The sequence below is a fragment of the Xenopus laevis genome, chromosome 8L (assembly GCF_017654675.1).
Source record: "Xenopus laevis strain J_2021 chromosome 8L, Xenopus_laevis_v10.1, whole genome shotgun sequence".
NCBI lineage: Eukaryota > Metazoa > Chordata > Amphibia > Anura > Pipidae > Xenopus > Xenopus laevis.
The window spans coordinates 68,730,509-68,758,220 of record NC_054385.1 but is presented as its reverse complement, the minus strand read 5'-3'; the positions used below and the strand labels follow the sequence as shown (position 1 = coordinate 68,758,220).

Here is a 27,712-nt window from a genome sequence, read left to right as displayed (position 1 = left end):
GGCATGCTGCCCAACCACACCCACATTTGTTCAAAAACACTGGGGATGAGCAGTAGATACAATCATTTTTTTAAATTTCCCCATTTCTCCAGTGCAGATGATGACAATTTGCACAAATAAAGGGGTGGGGACAGGGGCGACGAATGGCAGTGGGCCTAGGGGTGCCCACTTTGTAAATCCAGCCCTGACAACTGACCCTTCTCTTCTAGCCCCAGTGCACTATACACTGTACCTTTATCTTGGGAAGAATGATTTGCATAGAGTTTGAGTTGGGGCAGGCCTGGACTGGCAATCTGTGGGTTCTGGCAAATGCCAGAGGGAGTGCTATAAGATGCCATAGAAAGTCAGTATTTAGTGGGCTGATTGGGCCGCTGTGTACTTGAAATGCCAGGGACTATTTAAACCCTCAGTCCAGACCTGGTTGGTGGGGGGGGGGGGGGAGAGAAATAGATTTTGTTTGATGCGTTTTGTGGTCAGCTTGCACATAAAGCATTTGCCACATTCTCCTTATGTACTGCCTCTCAAGGTATGTGACAGCCTTTCTCATCCAAGATTAATGCATAATTAGGAGAGGTGTACGAATAATTTTCCTTCTCAGTTCTACACTTCTGTGACCAAAGTTTCTTCTTTTCATTATGTGTGTGTGTGTATGTGTGTATATATATATATATATATATATATATATATATATATATATATATATATATATATATATATATATATATATATATATATATATATTCATTCTCACTACAGACTTAATAGGAAGTCGCTCTGTAATAGAAAAAAAATAAGCTTTACCTCCCACCTATTGTTCACCACATGAAAGTCCAGCTGAGATGATAGTATCACCTGCTGATTTGGTTATGAACTTTATCTGTCTGTTGTGGAAAGTTGTGTGGGTGGTATGGGAAGCAGTTTTGAGGAAGGCGGCACACGTTGGTCCCTGTAGGGAGTGTAAATTCAATATGCCCATGCAATTTTTACTTATATACCCACAAATAGGCATTATTCATGAAGGAGTCAAATACTTATCTTTATATTGATATTTACATTAAATACTTTGTTTTTAACCAAGAGCTTGACTGCAGTTTAGCTGGCTGGTGGTTAGTGTTACGCTTTCTCTTTTTCAGGTAGTCATAGAGGTGTTGTACTCGTGGGCTTTGACATTGGCATATTTCAGAGAATATATCTTTATTATTAGCTTTTACTGAACCAATAAAAATGGAAAATATTGTTGCACGACTCCCATTTTATGCAGAGGGAGGGTGACCATTACTACATATTTTAATTTTAGTACAGGTATGGGATCCGTTATCCGGAAACCCGTTATCCAGAAAGCTCAGAATTATGGAAAGGCTGTCTCCCATATACTCCTTTATATTCATATAATCCAAATTTTTAAAAGTGATTTCCTTTTTCTCTGTAATAATAAAACAATACCTTGTACTTGATCCAAACTAAAATCTAATTAATTTGTATTGAAAGCAGAACCAGCTTATTGAGCTAAATTATTATGTGATTTTCTAATAGACTTATGGTATGAAGATCCAAATTACAGAAAGGTCCGTTATCCGGAAATCCCCAGGTCCCGCACATTCTGGATAACAGGTCCCATACCTGTAGTAGAAATATTTGTTTCTTTTGCAAGACATTAAGGGGCAAATTCACAAATGCGCGAAGCGCCGAACGCTAGCGTTAATTCGCTAGCGTTTGGCATTTTCGCTACTGCGCAAATTCACTAACGAACGCTGGCATAGTTTCGCTAGTGTAACTTCGCAACCTTACGCCAGGCGAATCTTCGCTAGCGGCGAAACTACGCAAATTCACTAACTTGCGCAGTGCAGCGAACGCTACCTTTTACGCTAGACTTCCTTCGCCACCTCAGACCTGGCGAAGCGCAATAGAGTAGATAGGGATTGTTTAAAAAAAAGTCAATTTTTTTTCTAAGTCCCAAAAAACGCTGGCGTGTTTTCTACATGATGGCTGATAGGCTGAAAAAGATCGAAAATTTTTTGGGGCTCCCCTTCCTCCACCCTACTTTTCCTGACTCATGGCAACTTACCTAGACAGTGGGCACATGTGTAGGGCAAAATAAAATTTTTATTTGCAGATTTGAAGGTTTTCTAGGCATTTGTAGTGCAGATACGTGTTCCTCCATTGAAATTTGAATTTCGCGCCGTATGCAAATTAGCCTTCGCTAGCGCAACTTCGCTTTATATAGCGAAACAACGCTAGCGCAACTCCGCAACCTTTCGCTACCCCTGTGCGCAACTTCGCATTTTAGTGAATTTGCGGAGCGCTGGCGAAGTTGCGCCTGGCGCAACTTCGATTCTTAGTGAATTTGCCCCTAAGCCTCTTAATATGATTTTTGTGCTTCAGTTTTAATGAAGTTTCGCACAGACAAGGGACGGGATCCCCAGCCCAGTAGTTACCAGGAAGACTCTGAGCTGCTCCTTCAGATCTGCAGTGATGTTCTAGACTCCCTAGGGGTCAGCCCAGATCTCCTGCCCAAAGACTTTGCAAGGTAACAGTCTGTTTGTTTTTGTTCTGTGAATCCGTCTCCAGTTGCTCCAGCTGTGTTTATGTGAAATGCAGCTTTACATTTGCCCTCAGGCATGTGCTATATGCATCTCCTGCTACACTAATAAACTGATAACCTGTGAACAGGCATATCACTTAGTGGAAAATCAAGCTAATAGGGATTTGTTGATGTTTTAGGTGCAGAGTTTTACCAAATTTAACCTCTGCTAATCTGGGTTAGATAACACATAGCGCAAGTGTTTTTTCATGGCCTAGAGTGCTAATGATGCTGTCTTCATTGACCTGGTTAATTATCTTTTCTACCAGGTTAGCATACCTAGACATGGCAGTCACAGGGCTTTTATTTTAAACGTATATGTTAGTACATTCACCACATGGCAGCTTATGAGTTAACTGTTTCCCAAAGTGTCTATAAACCACACAAACAGAGATCAATACTGAGCTCAATAAAAATTGATCAAGACCAATTATTATGGCAGTCAATGTTAATCTCTGTTCCTCTGGGTTCAGACCCATCGGGAAACATGAGATCAGTTGACTCTTGCCTTGCAATAAACTGAGAGCGCTCTGAATGTTGTGAGTGAAATTACCAAAACTTTATTTGCCTATGTAAAATATGTGAAATGAATCATTTCAATGAATGAAACAGAAAATGCACCTCTCTCATTTGTCTTTGCAGCTACTGCTTTTCTGAGATGGCACCAGTCTGCGCAGTAGTCGGAGGAGTTTTGGGCCAGGAAATCGTTAAGGTAAATTCCGTTATTGGAAAGTTAGCAAATAATTACTCCTTAATAATAATAATAATAATAATAATAATTGTGTCTGAAACTAGGGATGCACCAAATCCAGGATTCGGTTCGGTATTCGGCCAGGATTCAGCCTTTTTCAGCAGGATTCGGATTTGGCTGAATCCTTCTGCCCGACTAAAACGAATGGGGATTGAAATCACGTGATTTTTTTGTCACAAAACAAGGAAGTAAAAATGGTTTCCCCTTCCCACTCCTAATTAGGATTTGGTTGGTATTCAGCCGAATCTTTCACAAAGGATTCGAGGGTTCGGCCGAATCCAAAATAGGGGATTTGGTGCATCCCTATCTGAGACTAGTGTCCTGGGTCAAGTACTTGGAAATTGAGTGCATGAGGTTATTGGGTGCAATGCGGGACATGCTTCATGCCATGGCCTTTGTACTGCTACAGGGACTAAAAACATTGTAGGAGATCATGCTCTAGCATGGGGGACAGTATTAGTCTGTGGGTCAACTTGGACCCCCTAGTAAATGCACTCTCTGCTGCTTGTTTCTTATGCTCCTCTTGGCTTGGGTGCAATTTTCGTGATGCAGGTAGCAAGTGGCCCATGTGTCCAATGCATCAAAGGTCAGTTCTGAGAGCAGCAAAAGCAATTTGATTCAGCGGTCACCTGAAGATCAACACATTCACATACACTTGCACTGTGCAAGGCAATGGGTCTCTCTTTTGCTCTCCTCTGCAGCAAGCCTTTATGTACTCCTCCATTAATGACCAACATGGACGTGCTGTATGTTGTAGTTCAGTGGCAAGCAACCATATGTTGAAAATGCCTTACTGGCAACAGAAGTTACATCCATGACATGTTTGTATTCATTAAAATGCTTCTACCAGTTTCCTAAATATTCTTTGGATTGCTGCTAATACCCAAATATCAGAATTGAAGTGCTCTAGGGTTGTCGTGTCAAGTCACCAGTTGTAAAAATGCTGATGGAGAATATTGCCCATGTGCCATAGCCCATACGATTTAATGTACAATAGGATGATAAGAAGGTTAAGCTTGGCAGTCATACAGAATATAAATAACTAAAGAACTAGTTATCCACCAATGTTCTTCATAGTGCTTGTTGCCAAACAGATGTATCACCTGTTGGCATGACTTTTTAACTGCCCACTGACCTGACATTCTGTTTCAGCGAGTCACTAAGTTTAACTTGGTGCTGTCCGAACTTTGCCCATGCAGTGGCACAGGTCTCCTTTTAATACCTGAAGGTATTTTAAAACCTGGCCAATTGTCAGTTAGATATCAGTGAGGCAGGACCATCAGTGTGTCCTAGACATGTGATATGGGGGCACTTCTTGTCCAACAGGTCTTTGTAAATCCCAATGCGATCAGCCATGATTTGGCCTAGCATGTAGGTGGCCTAATCGGGCTCAGATCTGCTAGTTTATTGACATCGCCAAACAAATGGATTTGCCCAACTTTATATAACCTTTCATCTTATTTTTTATAGTAAAAGGGCAGATCCGTCCATTGCCAGTTGGTCTGATTTTTTTTTTAATGTTTTTAAAAGTCAGGATGGAATATAAATAACCGAGGCATTTAAAGGTACAATTGTACCAAAATGTAAAACTGTACCGCTCACAAAAAAGTAGAATAGATCCATCTATAACATACTCAAACTTTTTTTTTTAAAGTGAGTTCACTTTAAAAAGGATGAAATAGAAAGAAGGGAAGGCAGAGAGGAGGTTATGAATGAATGAACAAGGGATCCATGGGCTGACAAGATTGTTTTTCAAAATAAATGATGGGTTACCTCAGATAATATGTCCGATAGTCTATTGCTGGTGTCCTGCAGAAATGGGAAGGTTCAGCAATCAAAAACCTGTATCCTACCAACCACCATACAGCCCTCTCTGTAAAGCAGAATATTAATTCAGTGGGTACCCCATGACCCCTTAGTACAAGCAGTTTGGGGGAAAAAAACACTTGTGTACTTTTAGGCTTTGGATAAACAGGCTTGGGTGGTGTTAGGTAGTGATGGGCGAATTTGGGGCGAAAAAAAAAGCGTATTTCCCGTGAAACGGTGCCGGCGTCTCGTTTTTGACACCGGCATCCAGGTTTTTTGTTTGACGTCGTTGAATCTTCACTGGTGAATTTTCATGGCAGCAAATTTATTTGCCGGCGGCGAATAGCGGGAATTCGCCGCGAATTCGGCCTGGTGAATAAATTCACCCATCACTAGTGTTAGGCGGTCCAAGGGGTGGACATGAATATAATTGCCAAGCAGTGAACATTCATATGTAGGGTTTTGGTGCCTGTTTCTCAAGAGCTTGCCATCATTTGTGAATAGGCGTGAGCTCTTTTTTAACTCTTTTATAAATAAGACCCTTTGTCTACTTTTTTAATACCCCTTAGTTTAGATATTACAACAAAGTGGCGAAACTTGATATGAACGTTTTTACCTTTGCAGGCTCTATCCCTGAGAGATGCCCCCCACAACAACTTTTTCTTCTTTGATGGGAAAACAAGCAATGGGATAGTTGACTGCCTGGGTTCCAAATGAGAGGAAGCACTATGGCCTGCAAGTCTTACCTGAAGGAGGAGCTAGCAAGTGTTACTGCTGCCAGCTTTACAAGAGAATAACCACAATAATAGTTACATAGACATGAAGAACAAAAGTCAATTCCCATGTATCATGTTTCAGTAGGCAGAAAATTGCTAGTATCTTCATACAGGAGAAATCGCTAAGATACTGTGCAACTACATTGGCATCATCCTTTGCTGATCCATACACAATGATTAAGTAAAAAAATAATCCTGCCCCTATGTATAGTGACAGATAAAAAAGCACTTCCATTTGTAATTTTGCATCTTTTGTATTTGCAGGTTTATGGTGACGTTGCTTTTTTACTTCTGACCATTTCACAGATCAAAGTGACCCAATTTAACAAATGGGGGGTCTGAATCGCAAAAGCAACTTGAGCCAATCCATTCTCTGGCCAAAATATTTATAGGAAGAAATACACAAACAAAAGTAAGAATTCTCAGTGCGAATATTCACATGTAGATTCAAATGGAACTGGTTTGATACATTCAGAGTATTACTAAAACAAAAGGCAGATGTATCACACAGCTACTTCTGTTTATGCGATTGGCTACTAAATAATTCTAAATGCAACTGTAAACTGTTTTCTGTATCTTTGTGTTTTTTGTTTTTTCATTTTGTAATAAAAAAAGATCTGTTTCAAACCTCTGGATTGTTTTTATTGCATGAATTGTAATAGCAACATAAATGACATACACATAATACAGAGATAAATTCTATAATGTGGAAATTATCTTCACAGGGGAAAACCCAAAGCGGTGTCCTTAGATTTTTTTTCTGTTTCAATTGTTGGGGAACAAATGACATTATATAGGATTTTTTATCAAAATCTCATATGCAGAATACTTTGGACACCGCCCCAAAGTGTAACGCAGTTCCAATGACTTGGTACTTACACTGGGATTGGTTATTGGTTGCCCCCGTGTTTTGGTTGAACAGTGCCGCTCAATTGAAATAGAATTTGATCTGTCATATTGAACCACATATGGAGCCATGATCATAGAGTTGGGATGGAACTGGCTGAGATAGCTACAAGTCTGTCTCCAGCTTTTCTGGGCCCTAAGCTGAACAGACATTTCTTGAATGGAAAGCTCAACTGAGATCTGATAGAACTGTTGCATGTTCTGTTGATACTTGCTCCCCCCGAGGTGACATACAAGACCAGCCAAATGGGCAGACCCATTCTGGGCATGTGTGGCCATCTTTAAAGTGACAAACCTCTATTGTTATGCTTTGCAGAGCCGAGAGAATAAACACCGCTTCCAATGTCATCAACTTGACTCAGGGTATTTGAGGTTAATTATCCCATATCTAGTAAACCAGTCATCAAAAAAAAAAAGTGTTTGGGTGTTCCATTTTATTTCCATTACTGATAATGTGACTCGCTGTTCTCTTAAAAAAGACAGGTTAATTCTGCTTTTCTTGATGGGCTTACTCATTTAGTCGGAAAGACGTAGGCGAGCTGTCTGCAGCGGGAACATTATGCCTCTCGCCTGGTAATTTTCAAATTGCCTCCCATTACTGCCTTCTGTGGTAACACCACCATTGACAATCCTGTTAACGTCTGCCTGTAATTAATAGTTTTGTGAAGCGTTCGTTAAAAAAGTTACAAAATATAACCGCTCAACAACCCAAAATTAGAGATGGGAGGGTGGCAATAGACTGGAATGGGATATGTGTTAATGACTCTTATCTCTGATACTTCATCAGGACCATACGGGGAAACTCCAAAAATCCTATAGCTATTAATAGAGAGTGGCTGAATTTCACTGCTACGAGTTCTAGTTTCAAGCTTTGATAAATATGCCCATTGACTCTCCAGTGTTTATATTTAATCATTTATATTTTATTGCCCCTCTCATACTTTAGCTTTCTTTTTCCTGTAAGTCTTGATTAGTTTCCCCTTTTCACTTTTAGTTTGCCTTTTGGCTTCCCCATAATTTGTCATTGTTTTTATTTCCTTTTCACATTTTTGGTGTCCTACCATTCCCCTAAGTTGTTCCCACTCTGTCCCACCCTTAAGGCGACTAATGCAGAATAAAGTCATTTTATTTTTATGTGTCCATATTGGTGCTAACAAGTCTCATCTGGCAGATCTACCGAGAATTTCTCAGGTGCTTATATCTTCCATTCATTGAGCCACATAAGGGCTACATGTGCAGCAGGATATTCACCGCTGACCACCCTCTAAGTCACTAACCCTGAGAGATGCCACAAAGGACCTTAAAAGTAATATTAAGGTTCATTTCCTGTTTGATTGCTATTGACAGCAGCAATTTAGCACCTATGTCTTTAAATCAGCCCAATTCATGTTTTCATTATGTTATTTGTGCACCTTGTCTAAAAGAAAAACAGAATATAGTGTGGTTATGGGTATTTCAGTGCCGGCTCAGCTATCTGAGCACCATTTTCAGTAAATACATGCCCTCTCTAATGCCACCGTCTGCAGCATGAGTGTGCTTATACAATTCCCACCAATAAACACACACACATATACTTTGTATATATATTCAAGGATCCAATGAGTCATATCTTGATCAACTTCAGTACACGAAAACAGGAATTTGAGTCTGAGAAAACAAATGAAGTCTCTTAGTCATTGCCAGGAATGACTGGCTTCTGAGCAGAAAATGCTGATGTTGTGTGGTAAAGCAGTGTTATCTTCAGTTTACAATCAGGACTATCACAGGAGTCAAGAAGTATGGTTAAAGACTAAAGGTTTCATTTACAATTTACAGAGGAACAAGAGCATTTCAGTCACTGAAATGAAATTCAGTGGTTTAAGATTGCACCCCATCGCTAGGATTTGGCCTGCTAAGACCCTAACCCACCCTGGGAGGCCACCCCTTCAGACTAGAAGAAAAGAACTTTTATTTGAAGCAGTGTACATGGTTCTTCACAGTGAGGTTGTGGAATGTCCTGCTGGATGATGTTGTGTTAATGCCTTTAAGGGTAAGGCCACACGAGGAGATTAGGGGAGATTTTGTCGCCTGGCGACTAATCGCTACGTCTTTTGCGCGACTATCTCCCCGAACTACCTTGGCGTTTTTCCCCATAGGCTACAACACAAAGTCACCTGCGCTAATGCACACGCGGCAATGCGTTTTCTATAGTCGCCCAAAGTTGCCTCACTGAGGCAATTAGTCGCCAGGCAACAAAATCTCCCTGAATCTCCTCATGTGGCCTTACCCTAAGAGTGGCTTGGATGATTTCTTTGGCAAGCGTAATATCATAGGCTATGGGGCCCATTATCCGGAAACCCATTATCCAGAAAGCTCCAACTTACGGAAAGGCTGTCTCCCAAATAATGCAAATTGTTTAAAAAAATTCTTTCTAATAAAATATTACAGTGTACTTGAGCCAAACGAAGATATAATTAATCCTCATTGGACGCTAAACCAGCCTATTGGGTTTATTTAAACATGATTTCCTAGTAGGCTCATGGTGAAGTGTTATCTTCAGTATACAATCAGGTCTATCCAGGGCCGCCATTAGAAATCATGGGGCCCCATACAACAACTTTTTTGGGGCCCCGCCCACCCTGGCACCCAAGCCCTGCCCCAGACCCCGCCCACTCCACATCACAGTTAAAAGACCACACAGACATCAGTGCTAAAAAAGTAACCCCCCCACACACAAGTTAATTGATGGTCAGGGGCCCCTTATAAGTTTAAAAAAAAAAAAAAAACCTAGGCGCCAGGGCCCCCATAAAAGTTTTAAAAAAAGCATTGGTGCATTTGTTTTTACATGCCGTCAGTGACCCCTGTTTGAAAAGTGGACAAAAGTCAGAAGAAAAGAGCAAATAATTAAAAAAAAACAAGAGAAAATAAATAATGAAGTCCAATTGGAAAGTTGCGAAGAATGGGCCATTTTATAATATACTAAATGTTAACTTAAAGGTAAAACACCCCTTTAAACTGCATCCCACTGCCAGTACACCTGTCAGTGGATACAGGGAATGGCAGTTCAGCTGCCTAATCTTTCCTAAAACCTAAACACACTGACACAGAATGAAACCTGATGCCTGGCTGAATAAATAAAGTAATAAATGAACTAATACAGTTAACCAGAGCTGCACCTGCAGCCCCCCAGAACTCTAAAACACAAGAGAGCTGCACATTGGACAGTAATATCCAGTTTGATAATAGAACCCCGATAAGGCAGCTGACCCAGTTTTACAAGGACAGCCGGTAGGTCACAGGCTCTGTATCCTCATACACTAAAGCAAATTCCCCACTGAATAGTGTCACTATATAATGGAATGCAACTGCAGCCATGCTGGGCAGAACTCACACACTTCCCATCAAAACGTTACCCTACGATGTCCCTGCGTGGTGCGCCGTACACATAGATCAGGCACATGCCTGTTGTTCATTGGCTAGATCTGGTCCCGCCCCAATACGTGATTGCAGCGTCCTTGAAATTCAGAGGTTTAAGATTGGGATGGACTAACTGGTGCTGGTGGAGTGTCTTTGTCTGTGTATGTGAATGAGCCTAGTATCTTAAAAGGATTCTGTCATGATTTTTATAATATAGTTTTTATTTCTAAATTATACTTTTTACCCTGCAAATAATTCACTCTACAATATAAAAGTTCATTCCTGAACCAGCAAGTGTATTTCTTTTAGTTGTAATATTGGTGTGTAGGCAGCCATCTCAGGTCATTTTGCCTGGTCATGTGCTTTCAGAAAGAGCCAGCACTTTAGGATGGAACTGCTTTCTGGCAGGCGGTTGTTTGTCCTACTCAATGTAATTGAATGTGTCACAGTGGGACCTGGATTTTACTATTGAGTGCTGTTCTTAGATCTACCAGGGAGTGGTTATCTTGTCGTGTTAGGTTCCCATTGTTCTGTTGTTTGGCTGCTGGGGAAGGGGAGGAAGGGAGGGGGGTGATATCACTCCAACTTGCAGTACAGCAGTAAAGAGTGATTAAAGTTTAGTTAAAAGTAACCCTGACGGCTCCATACTGTGTTTAGTTCTATCATATTATTACAAAATGAAAACATGGCAAACTGTTCTAAAAATAAACCATCACACTTACTAGACCGAACCTGTTTTTTTAGCTTTATGGTTTCCATGCTGGTTTCAGTTTCATACAAAGCACTGGCACAATAACACATTAGAGTGCGGTGTTGAGGTTGCACCAACTGAACATCAGTCTATTAGAGCAGCACCTACTTCCCTTGATGATGCAGAGGCTTTAGATCTGGAAATAAAAAAAAAAATGAACACTGTGTATTTGATCAAGCATATGATAAAGTATTTGATACTGTAGTGTCTGGATCAATTTAAATAATTCTATCTTTACAGTAGAGGATCTACATTCGATAAAGCTATTCAGGCAATAGTTACTACCTAATTGTTTTTAAAAATCTATAAAATCCACAGGATATAATGCTGATTACTTATCAGTACAGCTTGCAGCCCCCAAGTCCCACTCCAGATCTCGCCCACACCACAATAATGTTTTTTTTTAAATGAAACATTGGTGGTCAGGGCCCCCCTACAAGTTAGAAAAAAAATTGGTGGCTAGGCCCTCCCCTATAAATTAAAAAAACATATTGGCGCCAGGCCCGCCCCCTAGAAGTTTTTTTTTAAAAAAACATTGGTGGCCGTGGCCCCCCTTACAAGTTAAAAAGAAACTTTGGTGGTCTGGGGCCCCATAGAATGTTTAAAAAAAAACATTGGTGGCCAGGGGCCTATATAGTATTAAAATGATACATTGGTGGCCAGAGGTTGAATAAAAAAAACTAAAAAAAACACATTGGCGTTCTGTGGAACTTACCATAGGCTCCTTTCATGACTTTGGGTCTTTTTGCGGCTTTGGGGCTCCAGCTTCGACTCCTTTCGTAGCTTCTGGTCTTTTTGCAGCTTCAGGACTTCAACTTCGGGTCTTTTCGTTGCCTCTGGTCTTTTTGCTTACTTATCCGTACAGTCTGCAGCCCCCAAGTCCCACCCCATATCCAGCCCACCCCACACCACAATAATGGTGGTCAGGGCCCCCCTACAAGTTAGAATCTTTTTGTGGCTTTGGTTCTTCGTCGCTTTGGAACTTCAGCTGTTCAGCGGTTCACCAGAAGTCCCAAAGACCACCACATCAAGTAGCTGCTACTAGTAACTCCAGAGCTGCTAGTAGCAGCTATTTGCTGTGGCTATAAAATACTCTGCCATAGACAGTACTAAGAATTGCCTCTGCTAAAACACATGTAGTGCATAAGCAAAGCCAATTTTCACTTTTGTCTATTTTGTAGCCGTGAAAAGTAGCTGCTACTAGTAGTTCAGTGTGTCTTCACCCTAATATAGGAACATGGAAGCAAAACAGTAGTGGTGGCAGTGTAAATGCCTCTTAGGTGGGGTATTAACATCTGGTCGAGATGCCGTTTGGTGCACAGATTTTAAGTAAAAAAAGAAAAACAATATATTTTTTTTACATCTTGTATTTGTGACCTTTAAGAACTGGAGAAGATCCAGCCAGGTCAAAGCACAATCATGTAAATATGACTTCCTGGGTCAGTGAGGACATCACAAGTCTGACTGGAGGGTGGGGACAATGTGTTATGTTGTATTACATGTGCAGTAATTGCTGGAACAATAGGGACTTGGAAAGAAGAGGGCATCTCAGTACACATATCCTGCGGGATTCACAGGACAGCTGCACCGGCATAGTTACAAAAAAACCCACAGTGCTCAGTGCTTCTTACCGACACGAGTAAAGGTCCCACTATGTGGTTATTTCCAGGCTACAACATAGATGGTAATGTTGCACAAGTCACCAAACCAATGCAAACTATTAATCTTGTTCAATCAGTGGTGTATTTTCTCAGTTGCACCATTAATCAGGGGCTTTGATCTCTCTTCTCTGTACAACTCAGATACTGGTTCACCCACACAGAAATGGTGCCACACTTACACTGAATTGCCTTTTGAAGCATCAGGTGCACAGATGTGTTCCTCTCTGCCAAGGAATACATCCACAGTAAAACAATAAATCCAGCAGCACTCCAATATGTGATTCATTTGTTTATTTGTGCCATTAGCAAAGCGACGTTTCGGGCTATTCCAGCCCTTTATCAAGCTTGATAAAGGGCTGGAATAGCCGGAAACATCGCTTTGCTAATGGCACGAATAAACAATTAAATCACATATTGGAGTGCTGCTGGATTTATTGTTTCACAGTGCATTCAGTGTTACTTTATTTTAACACAACATGTCTCGGATATGCAGTGCATATCCTTCATCAGGTGAATTTTATGCTGATCTTGGAAGTTTGGTGGCTTGGATGGTGCCACTGCTCTGTTGAAAGGAACCCTGCTACACATTGGAGTGTGGGACCACCATAATTCAAAACTACTCTCTTAACATATAGTACAGGGGTGCCCAAACTTTTTGCAACGAGGGCCAGATTTGGTGAGTTGAAAATGTGTGGGGGCCGACCATTCAGCCTGACATTCTTTGAACCCTTAACATTAAGTTAAAGGCATCAAGTAATCGTAGCAGTAATATTTGGGCATATTAGTGAAATGATCTGCCACTTGGTCTATACTGCTGCCTGTGTGCTGAAGGTGTTAGCAATGGACACGTACTGGAACGTAGTGAAGCCATACTTCTTTAGTTTACTGTACTGGCACGTCAGTACGTCTATTGACACCTTCAGCGCTAAAGAAGTATGCGAAAACATTGCGTCTCTACGTGCCAGTAAGTGTCCATTGCTAACACCTTCAGCACACAGGCAGCAGTATAGACCAAGTGGCAGATCATTTCACTAATGTGCCTTAATATTACTGCTATGGGATTCCTGTTCCAAGTTCTGACCTGCAGCTAAATTGTGCAATACATGCTGTATAATAGTCACTGGTTTCCCCACACAGTAGAATACACTAGATCAGTGATTCCCAACCAGTGGCTCATGAGCCACAACTCCTTGGATGTTGCTCTCAGTGGCCTCAAAGCAGGTGCTTATTTTTGAATTCCAGGGTTTCAGGCAAGATAAAAACCAGATGTACTGCCAAATAGTACCTCATGTAGGCTGTCATTCCACATAGGGCAACTGAATAGCCAATCATATCCTTTATTAGGAACTTTTATTCATGCTTGTGTTGCTCCCCAAATGTTTAATTTGAATGTGGCTGACAGGTAAAAAAAGGGTTGGGGACCCTTGGTGTAGAGGGTCTGGTTCCACCACCACAGAGTCTGATCTCTACCCATACTGTACAATACAGAACCTGATCTCTCCCACACACTCTGCATTACAGAATCTTGTCTGTTTTACATGTTACAGAATAGGGTCTAACATGGGCATCCAATGTGGTTTTATGGCCCTTGACTGACTGTGAGCTATCAATGCCTTTTCATAATGCATCATTATTTGGTGGATTATATGAGCCCAGAATCAACTTTACAATAAACAAATATGGCACCTGAAAATGTCCATTTGTCCCAGGACCACAGGAATTGGTTGTGCTTTGCATGGCAGTGTCATTTGTTGACACAAGATATCTTCTGTACGTATTCTGTTCTGTATATATAGAAAATATTAGAATTGATCAAACTGGAGGATCTGGAGGGAACCCACATAAACAGAGTAACACATAACCTTTTCCAGATAGGGCCAATGTCAGGATCAAACAAAGGACCACATTGTTACAAAGCATCAGTGATAACCTCTGGTACCCCATGTCACCTATAGGGAACATTTTATTAAAGCCAACAGTAGAATCCACAGTAAATCTCATACACTTGTCCTTGAACAACTGAACTGTTTCAGTTGAGTAATGTTTCAGTTCAGGAAGTAGTGTTCTGGCTATTATGTTAGACATCCAGTCACTCCAGCCTTTATACATTACATTTTTGGCTAACTAACTATATTAGAAACATTTTTTTATTTTGCACAGCCTATTTACCCAGTTTTTATTTTTATACTGAACAATTCCTTTAAGTACATTATCCAGAATGCTTTGGACCAGAGGTCTTAGCAATAAGTCCATGTACTATGGCCTTCCCATAATTCAGGTTTCCGGATAATGGGTTTCTGGATAGGAAATCCCTTACCTGTAGAGTTTACTGCAACATATTGTCAGGAAAGCACAGCGAGAAAGTGAATAAAACGGCAGATGAATGCAAAAATAAGCTTGAATCCAAATTTTTATTGAAAAGAAATACAAAATCCATGTACAAAAAGAATGTGATCACAAATGTACAGAAAAAAATTCAGATGTCTACATTACACAGATGTACAGTATTTACACACTGAAGTAGCCCACATCTTAGAGAGTCGGCTTCTCTTCTCTAATCTTCTTTGCAGAAGTATAAATGACCTTAAATTGAGGAGAGATTTGCTTTTTCTTCTGACAAAAACTGAAATATTGAACCCTTGCCTACATCTCTGTAATAGAAAATACCTGCTTGTGCCCACAACATTGGGGGGTCCCCAGTGGACAGTGTATGGCTAATGAAGCAGTTGCTGACCCACAAGTGCAATGATCCTTTGGAAGCCAGGGACTGTTGTCTAGCGCTGATAATAAGAACAGCTTTTCAGCTTGGCCTTTAGGGAAAACAAATAGAAGCACCTCACATCATTTAAACCATTATTGAGGGTATTTTGGGGCCGAATTGCTGTGGGATGCATCAAAACATTGATTTTCTTTTATTAACAAAAATTACAGTCTTGCTGATTTTAGAGAGGAAGAAAAATCTTGTTTTCTTCCAAGGATTCAACAAAAAAAATGCTTGGAAACATATTTGTTCACTTTAGTGCTAGAAGGGACATCAAGCTTTAAATGACATTAAATATTGGGAAAGGTATTTTACCCCTTAGTAAAAGTGCACAGGATTGCAACCCTCCCCTCGCTTCTTCCTGTCAGAGGCCTGGGAACGTGTGCGTTAGATTATCCAGCCCCTTCCAGAAGATAAGAAGGGAGATGCTAAAAGCAAAATACTGCAGAAATAAAGAGCAATACAGGGCAGCCATAATACATGCTCCAAGGCGCAAGTGATGCACAGGTCTTTATCCAATAAAGCAGTAGAAGGAAAATTATGAACCCACTAAATTGGCCATATATTCATTTTTCATAGTAAAAAAAAAAAAATCTGGCTCTGCTATCACTCTAACTAGGTCCTATTAAGTGATTGATCGTTTTCTGATATTCTACAAGGAAATGTATGTTCTTCCCCTTTAAGATGGATATCCACATGTTTCACAATAAAGGAAAGGAAAGCTCTGGCTTGTGAATTTCAGGCTCAAGGAAACCCACAGTTTAACAATGTTTACCAATTTTTATAAATGTTTGGGAGGCATGGCTTGTACTCACTCATAGTCCAGTGAATGAGTTAGGGATTGTAGGTAGCCATGTTTTCTATATACACTTTGCTCCACTGAGGTCTTGTACAGCAAGCTGGCTACAAGGGGCAAGTAAATGGTCTCCCCCCAGCCGCCAGGACACAAAACACAGTTTAGCAAAGTTTTTTCAAGTTATGCAAAGAACCTATGAATGAATATGTCATTTTTTTTTAATATATATAAATTTGATTGTCTTCCTTAAACATATTTGTGTGTTTCAGTGGTGGAGGGTACCTCACCTACTTCTCTACCCTAGTAGGTTTCCTTAAGTGTCTGAACAGAACAGGCCAGGCCAAACAAAAGTACCATTTTTGGGGGGCGTAACAATAAATATTAAAGCGTGCCACTTTTCCAACTAATAAAAAGACTATTGTATCGGAATTGGCACCCGATACAAATGTTAAAGTCACTCTTAAAAGAAAAAATAAGTATTACTATAAGGTATGAATGGACATCTTTCTTTGGTTGGTAACTGCCCAGTAGGGGTGGGGGTGGGGAGGAGATTCATTTTGCCACAGAAACTAAAAGAAAAACATATAAGGAACCACCCTGTAAACAGCCATTTGTCTTCAGGGTAAAACCACTTAACTGGAAAATGAAAAAAAAACATTTCATTTTAATTTATAATGCCAATAAAATATATATTTTTATATATATATATATATTTATAAATAAAATATTTAATATTGTAAATTCACAGAAAATTAACCATCTGTAATGTTTTGTTTTCAAATATTCTCCCGACCCCTTACACACGCACACAATAGAAATTCATAGACCTACGTGAGGACCACAGCATAGCGCCAATGTTGTTAAGCAGAGAGGTGTGAAGATCCAGTTGGAGGCGCTTCATGGTACGGAAGTGCTTTTTTTTAGGAACAGGATTGCAGGCCATCATAGGTTTATTCAGTAGAAGTGTTTGAAGGGGATGCTAGCTCACAAACATGCTGAAGTTTTTATACATAAACGGGGACTGTAGCTTGGTAAATAAACCTAAAAACCAGCATGCAAATAGGGCTCTACAACACAGAGCCCACTTCCTTATGGCTTGTATGGGTTTCAGGAAACCGGCATGGACGGCAATTTGATATGGCTCAGAAATATGCCAAATCCAGCCATATAAATGTCTGCACCACCTGTGGGGGTGTCAGGGCTCTTGGATTAAGGACACTGGACAGTGGCAAAATCTTTCATATATATATATATATATAATACACTCAGAAGGTCATTTGTTTACCTTGAGATAATCCAGTACCCTCAATGAAGGACAGCTGCATAGCTGCTCTTACCAACAGTTTCTTTGCTTGCTACAGAAATGCTAATCATATTTGTAGGACTTGTGCTCTCCCCCAACTACAGAAGTTGTGCCAGTATCTTCCCTCATATTAACCCGTATTTAATGACTTCAACAAGTAAAAAGGGACATAGCAATTCACTTCACAAGTAAATGCCATTTTTCATAACAGTCTGTAATAGCTGCATAACGTCTTGGTAATAGGTTTGATCTCCCTCCAACAGATGGAAATATAAGGCGGCAATCAAATCCAGTGTCCCAGTTAATAACACGACCTGGCTTGCAATGTACATCCGCATAGCTAACTGATCCCAGTGTGAAAAGCAATCTCACAGCAATGGGAGTGTCGTGCCAAGAGACTCTACAATAGGGTCCACATGGTGTAGGATATCCACCCAAGAAATTTTAAGGCCCTCGGCTGCTCTCAGGGTTCCGTCCAGCAGAAGCCCAATTAAAGTAGAACAGAAGCAGACATGGGCATCATCGGGGAACAAACCACCCGTTTCTCTTTCCTCTGAGGACATGGTACCAGCTGCCTACCATCTCAATGGTGTGGTAAAATGTCTACCAGTGGATTGTACAAAGCAGCGAGGATTTCAGAAATGAACTGTGTTAAGTGCCATCGCAGAGGTCCCCACCAGTGCCGTTCTCCACCAACTCTCTATGGAATAAGCAAAAATGAAAACAATTCAAACGTCACACACGCAAATAATGTGAATATGATGAAGAATTACAGATCTCACTATGAAGATTTTCATTAATCCAGGTCATGGTATATCTAGTATAAGTAATTCTAAAACAACTGGAATCATTGAAGACGTTTCACTGCTCATCCGAGCAGCTAAGTTGAACTGAAGAAGCTGCTCGGATGAGTAGTGAACCTTCTTCAATGATTACTCAGCAAGTCCAGTTGTTTAAGAACTACTTATACTAGATAATTACAAATCTCATGTTTTATTCTATTCAGCATAATACCACAATTAAGGTTTTGTGTACCTACTGCACTTGTAAATCACATGAAATGCCTTAGAAGCAGCTATCACTTCATGTTGCTGTTACTATTATATAGTGCCTACTTGCACCTATTCTGCCACTAATAATAATAAGTGTTAAACAAAGTACATGTTGGGTAGAAATGCACCAACTGTAAAGGATATCTAGCCTTTTTGTTGTAGTTTGTCATGTTTTATATTGACTTAACAATATACTGTATTTTCTCAGAGACAACTGCTGAACTAGCTACAGTTCTGCAACTCTCAGATAAGCAGGTCAGACTAAGTTGCTTGCTTCCAAATTAAGTATATTATCAAATGCAGCATAGTGATGTTGTAACCAGGAAGAGATGCAAACGGCTTTCTCAAGTTATACATATCAGACAGTGACAAAGTTATGTACCCCAGAATATTGCTACTCATATGGCAGTTTAGCAGGTTGGGAGGATGCAAGTTTTTACACTACTGCACTGTGCAAGTCATTCTTAGCAGTGAACGGGTTACCCACAAAACCACCTAGAATTCAGCTTGTTTTACTGCCTGGAGGGAGGAGGACTGAATAGGGAAGTCAGAAATGACACAGATGGTGGGAGATTGGGCGGGAGCAGAAATGAAGAGATATGCAGGGAAGGAGGAGTAAAACTAAGGGCAGGTGGCACGTGAGCTGCTGGGCTGAGTCACAGTTTATAAATAGTAACTAGTATATAAGGAGACAGAGTTTGGCTGGGGAAGCACAGAGCTGTGCGGGACATTCTGCAGAGACAAACAACTAGCCGGAAAAAATTACCCACAGAGACTGCTGCTTTGTACGACCTCTTTCCATGCCTAAATGTTCAGATAACACTGCAAATGGCTCTGGTTATGCACAAGATTAAAGGAACCTTTCTAAAAATCTATTATAACAGTGATTAGCACATCTGCCTTGCAGCACTGAGGTCCAGAGTTTGATTCCAGCCAGGGCACTATCTGAGTGCAACTTGTATATTCTCCCAATGTTCTGACCCTGCTGTGTGTCTGAACGTGATAAGGGCCTTAGATTATATGTGGATGTAGATGTGAAGGATATCTAATATATGTAAAGGGTGGCTTCTACAATAACTAAATCTAAAATGCAAAATTAAGTGAATCATAAGGAAGCTCTGTTACATATTCCCTAAGTGTAGAACAGCTGTAACCAGGACCTGCCACTTGAGTTGGTCTAGTGCAACTTTGAATTTTACAGATAAAATCTTATTTGTTGGCTGCCACCAAACAAGGAGGAAATAATCTGCTGAAATGCAGCATGAAATTAAACAAACTGGCTTATCTACACCTGTAATACGCTTTACAACTAATTTTCCTCGGCAATCACGGTCACCACAGCAACGCCTTGCATGGTGGTGTTGGCGTTTGTTGCCACAAATTTTCTGCCACGTTTATTCAAGAGCTGCAGTATAACAAAGTATGAGATAGTATGCATTCATGTCTGTAACACTGCAGCTCTCCGAACATAATTAGCTTTGCTACGAGTCTTAGGACACATAATGGGATTTGTCAGCATAACTTTGCCAAAAGACATGTTCAGGCACCTAATTGCTTGGAAATGTTAAGTCCGTGAAGACTGCCTGATATGAGTACATTTACATTTTGGGGAGATAAACAGTTATGCAACCACCTCATGTAACATTACTGTCAGGAATAGACAGGGCCACATTTCAGCATTTAGTACACTACATTATGGGCATACTTGCATCAATAGCTGCTTACCCTCTGCATATACAGCTCATTCATCTGATCTCCAATCCGGCGCAGCCGCATGGCAATCTCCCGTTCTATGTCTTCTTCGCCTGCCAACATTGCCCCACCTTGAATGTCCCCTGCAAAATCATCTTGGTCCAGGATACGGACGTTAACTTCCATCCCTGAGTTCTCACTTAACGAATGTGTGAGACCTAAGGAGCAAAAAAAATAGCAAAGATTATAATGGGATTTGTGATCTAGGAAAATATAGTTTGTGAAAAGGCATCACATGCAATAAATACTTGTTTATTCATATATTGTGAATATATTCTGAAGTGGTTTACACTGCTTATACATCATTGAATTTGTACATGGTTCAAACGTAAAATCAAAGGTCCCTATCACACACACCATCACTGTCAATTTTAACAACCCAACTAGACCAAGGGAGAAAACACTAACTCCTTGCAGACAGTGTCAAGTCATTTGTTTTAGGGCTGTAGGTTTTGAGTAAATGGACAGATATGGAAGATTTTCAAAAGGAAAGCGGAGCAGAGATCTGAATTTAAGAAAGAATTCTGGCCCAGCTCCCAAGAGACACAGTGGGACAGACAGCTTCATAAACAGGAAGAGAGCAGAACAATTCCCAGATCACGTGAACACAAAGAAGCCGTTCTACTGACTCTGTGCACAGGAAGAAGATGTGTAAAGCCTAGGAATTCCTGTGCATATGAAGAAATCTTTATAGTCAGGACAAGCCAACACTCAACCTCTGCAGCAAGAATGACATATGACAGGTGCATTGCTCTGTCAACATAAGTGAAACACAATTCTTTACAGAATACATGCAACACCTCATTAACCTCACAACTGTCCTTTAACTTTATAGTTTCCTTTTTTGACACTGTAACTTTCTCTGTGTGCTTAATATAAACTACATGTCCAGATTTGATCAATAACTCACCTAGGTATACATGTCCACAGGTTAATTTTGACAGGCAATATTGTATATCAGCATATAAAGTGCTCCAGATACTATCTTTATGCAGTTCTCTTGTTCCAGCTCTTGCTTTCTCTCTATGCCCAGTACAAATGATTTTATAACTACTCCATACGGCCTGCAGCTAATGCAGTAAGAATGCACAGCTAACTCATATCATACCAGGATATTAGAACCCCTTTAACTTTAGAAGGACTTCCTTTTATTTCATTTTTAATGAAGGAAGAAGAGGTGATGGGCATGTTGCAACATGTCTAACTTTCTGCTAACCACAAAACTGTATGTACAATAAATAGCTTGATCCCAGGCAGTCTAACGGCAACAGTTTCTCTTCCCTTTGTTATATATATAAACTGCACAGAATGGACACTATTCCCACTTTAGATTCAGCCTGCGTCTCTATCATGTAGGTTTAATACCCTCACTATAATGGCCACTACCACATCAGCTGAGACACTGCTCCTTGTATGTGCCTCTATTTATTTTCCTTAAATAACCGAGTATGAAGACACAGCTTACTATCTGAAGCAAACATTCTGTATCTGCATAATGCTCCTATGTAAATGAAAGTGACTCCACACTGTTGACTTTGAATGAACAAAGAAAATATTACTAACAGTTAATAAAGCACTGCATATATATTTCTAACTTACTGTGGATGGAGTGCACCAGCTTCAGAAAAGGCACAGGTACACATGAAAAAATTAATCTGCTAATTTTTTAAACTAAACTAATTTTTTTTACATTTTTTTAAAAGGGCTTCAGAGACATTGAAATTATGACTTGGAAATGTGGTTCCCAATAGAAGCAGATGTGTATCAAAAATGTAGTAAAAAAAAAAAAAAGTAGTCATAAACATGCCTGTACTGTTTAGGGAGTGTAGGAGCAAATCTAAGCGCCTGAATGAAACCCATAAATTCTCCTCAGGAAAGAATCCGGAGTGACGCAAGCCAGTAGCGCTTACCATTGAGCCACTGTACCGAGCGCTGCTTTATTGTGTGTGCAGTGCATTCCTCCTATGATTGTTTTCGTTCTAGCTTATAAGTGGGAACTGCTATACAGGTGGTCTTAGTTAAGGTAAACACCTACATATTTTTGCCACGATTTACACCTGCAAATTACTGAAAATTGAGCTGCCAAGGCTAGCTATACATCATTTTAAATCAAAGTACAACATAAACATGTTTTTGTGTGAATCACTCCCCAACCTCTATGTTGCCTTCATTGTTGCAATTTTTGTCAGCACCCATCATACACTTTTCTATGAGAATATAGAATCTACTCTACACTGTGTGCTGCTATGCAAAATAAAGTATACACATACATAAAAATACATTTACATTACAGCATGAAAGGGTTCAAGCAGAAAATTAGCAGAGATCAATAGCAATGCTTACTGAGAGCTGTGCTTTCTCCTGTATTATAGCATCCAGAGAAGTGGCAGTGGCTATTTCCACATGGTGCAGAAGAAGGTCCAGACTCTTGACAGTTGCTCTCTGTCCCAAGGCTGATCTGGCAGTTGTTGATCTGGCAGTGGTTGATTTGGCAGAAGGATGGCTGAGAGTGGTTGGTGGTAGATGGGTGGCTTGAGGGAAGGCTTTGTTCACAGATTCCACCACAGGGGGTTTCAGCAACACCAGCAGGAAAAGCGTGGCTCGTCTCAACCTGAATATTTCCTACAGGCTCAGAGGGTTTCCCGTCATTCAGAGGTCTGGCCATTGTTGGATATGTTTTCTAATTTCAAAAAATAGAGGTGGTTAGTATTTTGTATCGAGAAAAAAAAAAACCCACAGGTCTCTCCTACTGTACTACCTGCCGTAAAATAATAACAACAAGGGAACTATAACTGGTAGTCAGAGAATGCTTGCAAGTAAGAATCAATATCTGATACATTCCTTGCTCCCACAATCATTTTCTCTTTAACTTCTCCAGCCCAAATGATGGAATTACAAGGAAACAGACAGACACAGAATAAAACAGAAGGCCGGCAGTGTATGGTGTAATCCTGTGAATACATGTTGGCTATTGTGTCATGTATGCTCATTTGCATAACACCGATTCCTAGATCTCACTGCACATTTCTAAAAGAGTGTCCACAGGAGGGCAGCACAGCTCACATGAGCCCACTGTTTGTAAACAAACACCAGAGACTTCCATGGAGTAAATCCTTATATGACCCAGCATGCGCCTCCGTGTGCTGCTCTTAAGGAAAAAAGACAAGGACTTGCCTGATAAAAAGACTACCCAATGATCTGAGTGTATTGTCACTTAACATATATTCATGCAGCATTTGCACTAATAAGTAAACCCTTTTCTACCACCCTGCCCAATATTCCCACGACCATAACCTGTCAAATTCAGGATCTGCCTTTTTAAAAGCTCTTGACCTCAGGATATCATAATAGGATATTTATCATAAAGTTAATTGCTATCGCTCCGAATCAAGATGTGCCTGATATAAAAAGCATACAAAGAATAGGTTCCCTTGCTCTTCACCAATTCATTTATCAGACTGTAAGGCCAACTGAAATCCACTTTGCAGAGTGCATCACCAATGTATCTGCTTTTCTATAATATTGGTCTACATTGTAAAAATAGTACAAAGGGGGGACTTGTGTAATGGAATAGTTGCCAAAATGCTCCCTGTGTCTGAAGCTCTCCATGAGTCCTAGCAGCTCACGCAGACGCTGTGCTGTTTAATTTGAAGCTAGTTAGAAAGTTTTCCCCATTGTATTATCTTCCCTTCTGCTGCCTACATTAAGTTCTTATTTTAAAAGGGCTAATTTAATCCGATCGGTGTCAATGTCAGATGTATAATGCGCATTCATTTCTAATCTGCTTTATCTTTTATGTTGAATCAAGCACAGTGCATCCAGCTGTCGGCAGATTCCCTTAGTCATAGAGAAATGCGCTGACTATACTTTCCCTAATCACAAGAAACCCTTCCCATCAGTTCTCTATTCGGTGTCATTATAGAACAGCTGCTGGCAAAGCCAATCCAGCTCCCTCTCAGCCAGGCTATCCGCATGGCACCTATCCACCATGGCACCTACATTTTCTATGTGCACTCCAGCAGCTGCCTCTCACTTTAACCGGTATGGCAACCACAATCTGTATTTGCACTATACATGCCAGCAGTTGGGCAAAACTCCAACTCCCTTCTTCCTCTACACTGGCCACTGTATGTCAACTACCTATCCTAGTACCTGCCTTCTCTACCTCCGCTCTAGTTGCTGGGCAAAACTTCACCTCCCTTTAACTGTTTAGCAGTCCATCTGCATGGCACCTAACCTGCTGTAAGTGCATTCTGTTATCTGTACATTACAAACCAGCAGCTGGGCAAATATTCAGCACCCCTCTAACTGTCCATCTCTGAAGCGCACCTCACCAACATAGAATTTACAGTACCAGCAGCTGGCAAGTCTACAGTTCACTCTTCCCTGGCTCCCTATCTGCATTGTGTGATCGTTCAGCACATCTGCCCAATAACTTACACAATGACATATATCACAATGCATATCACAACACAAATCTCACTTTAAGAATCCTTTCAGTCTCAGTCAATGTGTTATATTTTGCACCAGACTGAAGGCATTTGAATGTAGTACTCAGAATTGCAGTACAAACAAACGCCTTCAGTCTCTCGCTGTGGATAATTGTATAACAAAAGGCTACTGCACATGTTGCCACTGAAATGGTTGTTCTATAGGACCCACTGAACAACACACCTGCTCTCTCTTTAGCAGCATGTATGTTTGTATGTGTGTGTATGTATGTATGTATGTATGTATGTATGCGTGGAACCTACCAAGTCTGGGTCCCTATTTACATACTGCTATACTCTGTTGCTCAGTCCATGTTACCTGCCCAGTACATTGCCCTCATTATAAAGTCAAATGTTTACTGGCTGTTAGCTATATCCATCACAGCTTCTTTCTGAATATCCATACAGTTTCAAGAGCCAATCAGACTGGCTTCTGATACTAAATCCATGCAGTACAAATTGGCTTTAAGGTTAACCCCACCAGCTGTCTCCCTCTATACATGACATTTGTATATGGGAGCACCAGAACTTGCACTCAGTCTGACCTCAAAAAACAGCCTGTCTAGTGGCCGTTGGGCAAATCATAGCAAGCTCTCCTCTAGTCTGTCCCTGTATTCCCTATACCAGCTGGGGGGCATCTGCAGTTTCTGGGCGCAGCACCACAGCCCACAACTTTCCATACAGTTCAGCTGGGCTCACAATGTAAAAGACAGCAGGATTTCCAGGGTTTGTCAGCTTATCTGCTGCAGCTCTCTTGCTCCATGCCAAGCTAAGAGACTAGAGGCAGCGCTGTCTGTCCCGATACTAAATGCCTATAGAAATGCCTATAGAAAGAGTAAACACGACAAGCACGCGGCCAGCCTTCCATTGTACTGACAGCAATGCAGTTGGTCATACTTGTATAGACTAGACTGTGCCTGTATGAGCCGGGACACTCACTTGTAGTCTTGCGCCTCTTATAAACAAAGCGGTGGCTGCGGGGAAACCCCTACTGGACATGCCCATAGCCTTAGCGCTACATGCCAGCCTCAAGTACACACAATGGGCTGCACTAGTAATAAGTACACACAATGGGCTGCCAGCTGTCTCCCAGGTGCCACACTAACCCACAACTAACCCACGACAACACGCTCCTCTGACAGCCCAACAATCGCCCCACGCTGAGCAGTGAACCCCCCAAAGCTCGATCCAAGTCAGCTTGTGTGCAAGTTGCTGTGCCGGGAGAGCTGTCCTCGAATGACCAAAACAAGCGCCCCCTCCCCCGCTCTCCCCTCCATGTGCACGGGCTTGTCAGTAAACAATCGCTCAGCGATCTAGCGCTCCCACAACGCTACAATGCGCACACACCGACCGACCAACCGCAACATTGCGGACCACAAGCCACACGAGCGGACTGCCCGGCTATTGCATACCCGCCACACAGACTCCACATATAATACACACATAATAAACATATAATACACATACTACAACTCCCAGCATCCCGGGCAGCTGTCATGGATCTTATGAATCCGAGTGTGGGAGCTGGAGCTAATGGAAAGGCACGGCGTGCAGCCCCTGTTCTTTATAAAGCCCCCAATGTGAAGCAAACTCCAGGGCACCCCAAATCCCCACACAGCCCCCCGCGAAGCAAAGTAAGACATCGCACAGAACAACTGGCCGCAGCAGCACAAGTAAAACCTTGTCGCATTAAAGTTGACTTGTATCCCCCGAAGTAAAGGCAAGAAGCCCCCCGTGCCCAGCAGTGACCAGTGACAGCCCTCCCAGCTGGGACACCCCATCATCCCTCACACTCCCGCCGACTACTCTTTCCCACTCACCTCGCTCACAGCGCAGCCGCCGGCATGTAAACACCGAGGCCAATGTCACATTCACAGAGATGCCACGGAACCCCTAATCCACAAGTGCAAGGCAAAGTCCTGAGAAAGTGGAGTCCGCTAAACAATAACGTGTGTCTATGAGTGAGTGTATGAGAGTGTGTACAAGCGAGTGCTCAGGAGAACAACATTAGCAATTGTAACTGGAGAGCGGCGCCGCATGCAGCCAACTTGCACAAAGCCACGCCTCCCGGCTAAACACGCCCCTCGCCTCACGGCACGCCCAATTGCGTTATGTCATTCACTGTAACTCCACGCCCCTTTCCCAAATTGACATGTTGGGACATGCTCAGATTAAGTGCCTCATCAGCTGAGAGGGACTGGTGTGCGGGCTGCGGGGCTGCTCTGTGTCTCTGAGCGCTTGGGAGAAACGCGCTGCAGCCTCCTATGAAGTGACCTAATGGCAGTGCATATGGGAGAAGCAGCCCAGCGTTAGGTGTCAGGCAACCAGGCGGAAAAGTGCTCTGCTGTTGCCAGTGGGGAAATGCCTTTTCTGCAGGGAGTGCTGTAAACAGTGTAACCCTGAATCTACGCTGGGATACATCTTCCCATTTCCTCTTTCCTGACTGGCTCTCTAGCAGTGTGGGAGTGTTTAGAGGTCCGGTCACTGGGTAAATATAGGCTTTGTCTGCTCCTTCATTCACTGGGAAAAAAGCCTCCCCGTGTAGCCTTCCCGTGTACACTCACATGTGAAAACACACACACAAGCAAAAACAGTACGACTGTGTCCAATTCATTTCTTTCATTCATCCCCTGTATGCATGGAATTGTCACTCAAACTCTAATTATATCAATCACCTCAGTTCTTCATGAAACATGAAAGTCTCATTTTGGTGAGGAAAGCAGATTAAAAGGAGCCAAAGCAGCTGACAGAATAATTGAAGAGAGAATGCACTGCAACACTGAACTGAGCGGTCAGTGAGAAATCTATAGACACGTGTGGCACTTCTTACAGTGTTGTTCCCCCAATTGGCATGCCCCTCTATAGCCAAATGGAACCCAAGTCACCTGCTTGCATTGCTCTGATTCCATACCCTTAGGAGAAGTGCTGCC

General features: G+C 41.5%; 2 protein-coding genes across 3 annotated transcripts in view; one reads left to right on the top strand and one right to left on the bottom strand.

Annotated features, from left to right (window-relative positions):
• sae1.L (SUMO1 activating enzyme subunit 1 L homeolog) overlaps positions 1–6,541 on the top strand; it is a 30,731-nt gene extending 24,190 nt beyond the window's left edge. The window contains 3 exon segments of one of the 2 annotated variants that reach the window (NM_001091789.1): positions 2,383–2,527; positions 3,224–3,293; positions 5,763–6,541. In NM_001091789.1, coding sequence (NP_001085258.1) covers positions 2,383–2,527; positions 3,224–3,293; positions 5,763–5,855 — 308 coding nt within the window. In that variant the 3' untranslated portion in view covers positions 5,856–6,541. 2 annotated transcript variants of the gene reach the window in all.
• Positions 6,542–15,020: 8,479 nt separating this feature from the next.
• On the bottom strand, positions 15,021–27,420 carry XB22065716.L (uncharacterized XB22065716 L homeolog). The gene is made up of 4 exons (XM_018230206.2): positions 26,603–27,420; positions 22,636–22,972; positions 20,266–20,450; positions 15,021–18,188 (listed from the first exon to the last, which is right to left on the bottom strand). Exons 2-4 carry the CDS (start codon positions 22,955–22,957, stop codon positions 18,072–18,074), a joined length of 624 nt encoding a protein of 207 aa, XP_018085695.1. The 5' UTR covers positions 22,958–22,972; positions 26,603–27,420; the 3' UTR covers positions 15,021–18,071.
• Positions 27,421–27,712: the final 292 nt, after the last annotated feature.

Excerpts from the sequence above, each read along its gene's own strand:
- XB22065716.L (XM_018230206.2), bottom strand. The coding sequence starts at position 22,957 with ATGGCCAGACCTCTGAATGACGGGAAACCCTCTGAGCCTGTAGGAAAT. Across the intron at positions 20,451-22,635 it reads AGGAGAAAGCACAGCTCTCA|GTCTCACACATTCGTTAAGT; the intron begins GTAAGCATTGCT and ends TTTGCTCCTTAG. Across the intron at positions 18,189-20,265 it reads ATGAGCTGTATATGCAGAGG|AGAGTTGGTGGAGAACGGCA; the intron begins GTAAGCAGCTAT and ends CTTATTCCATAG.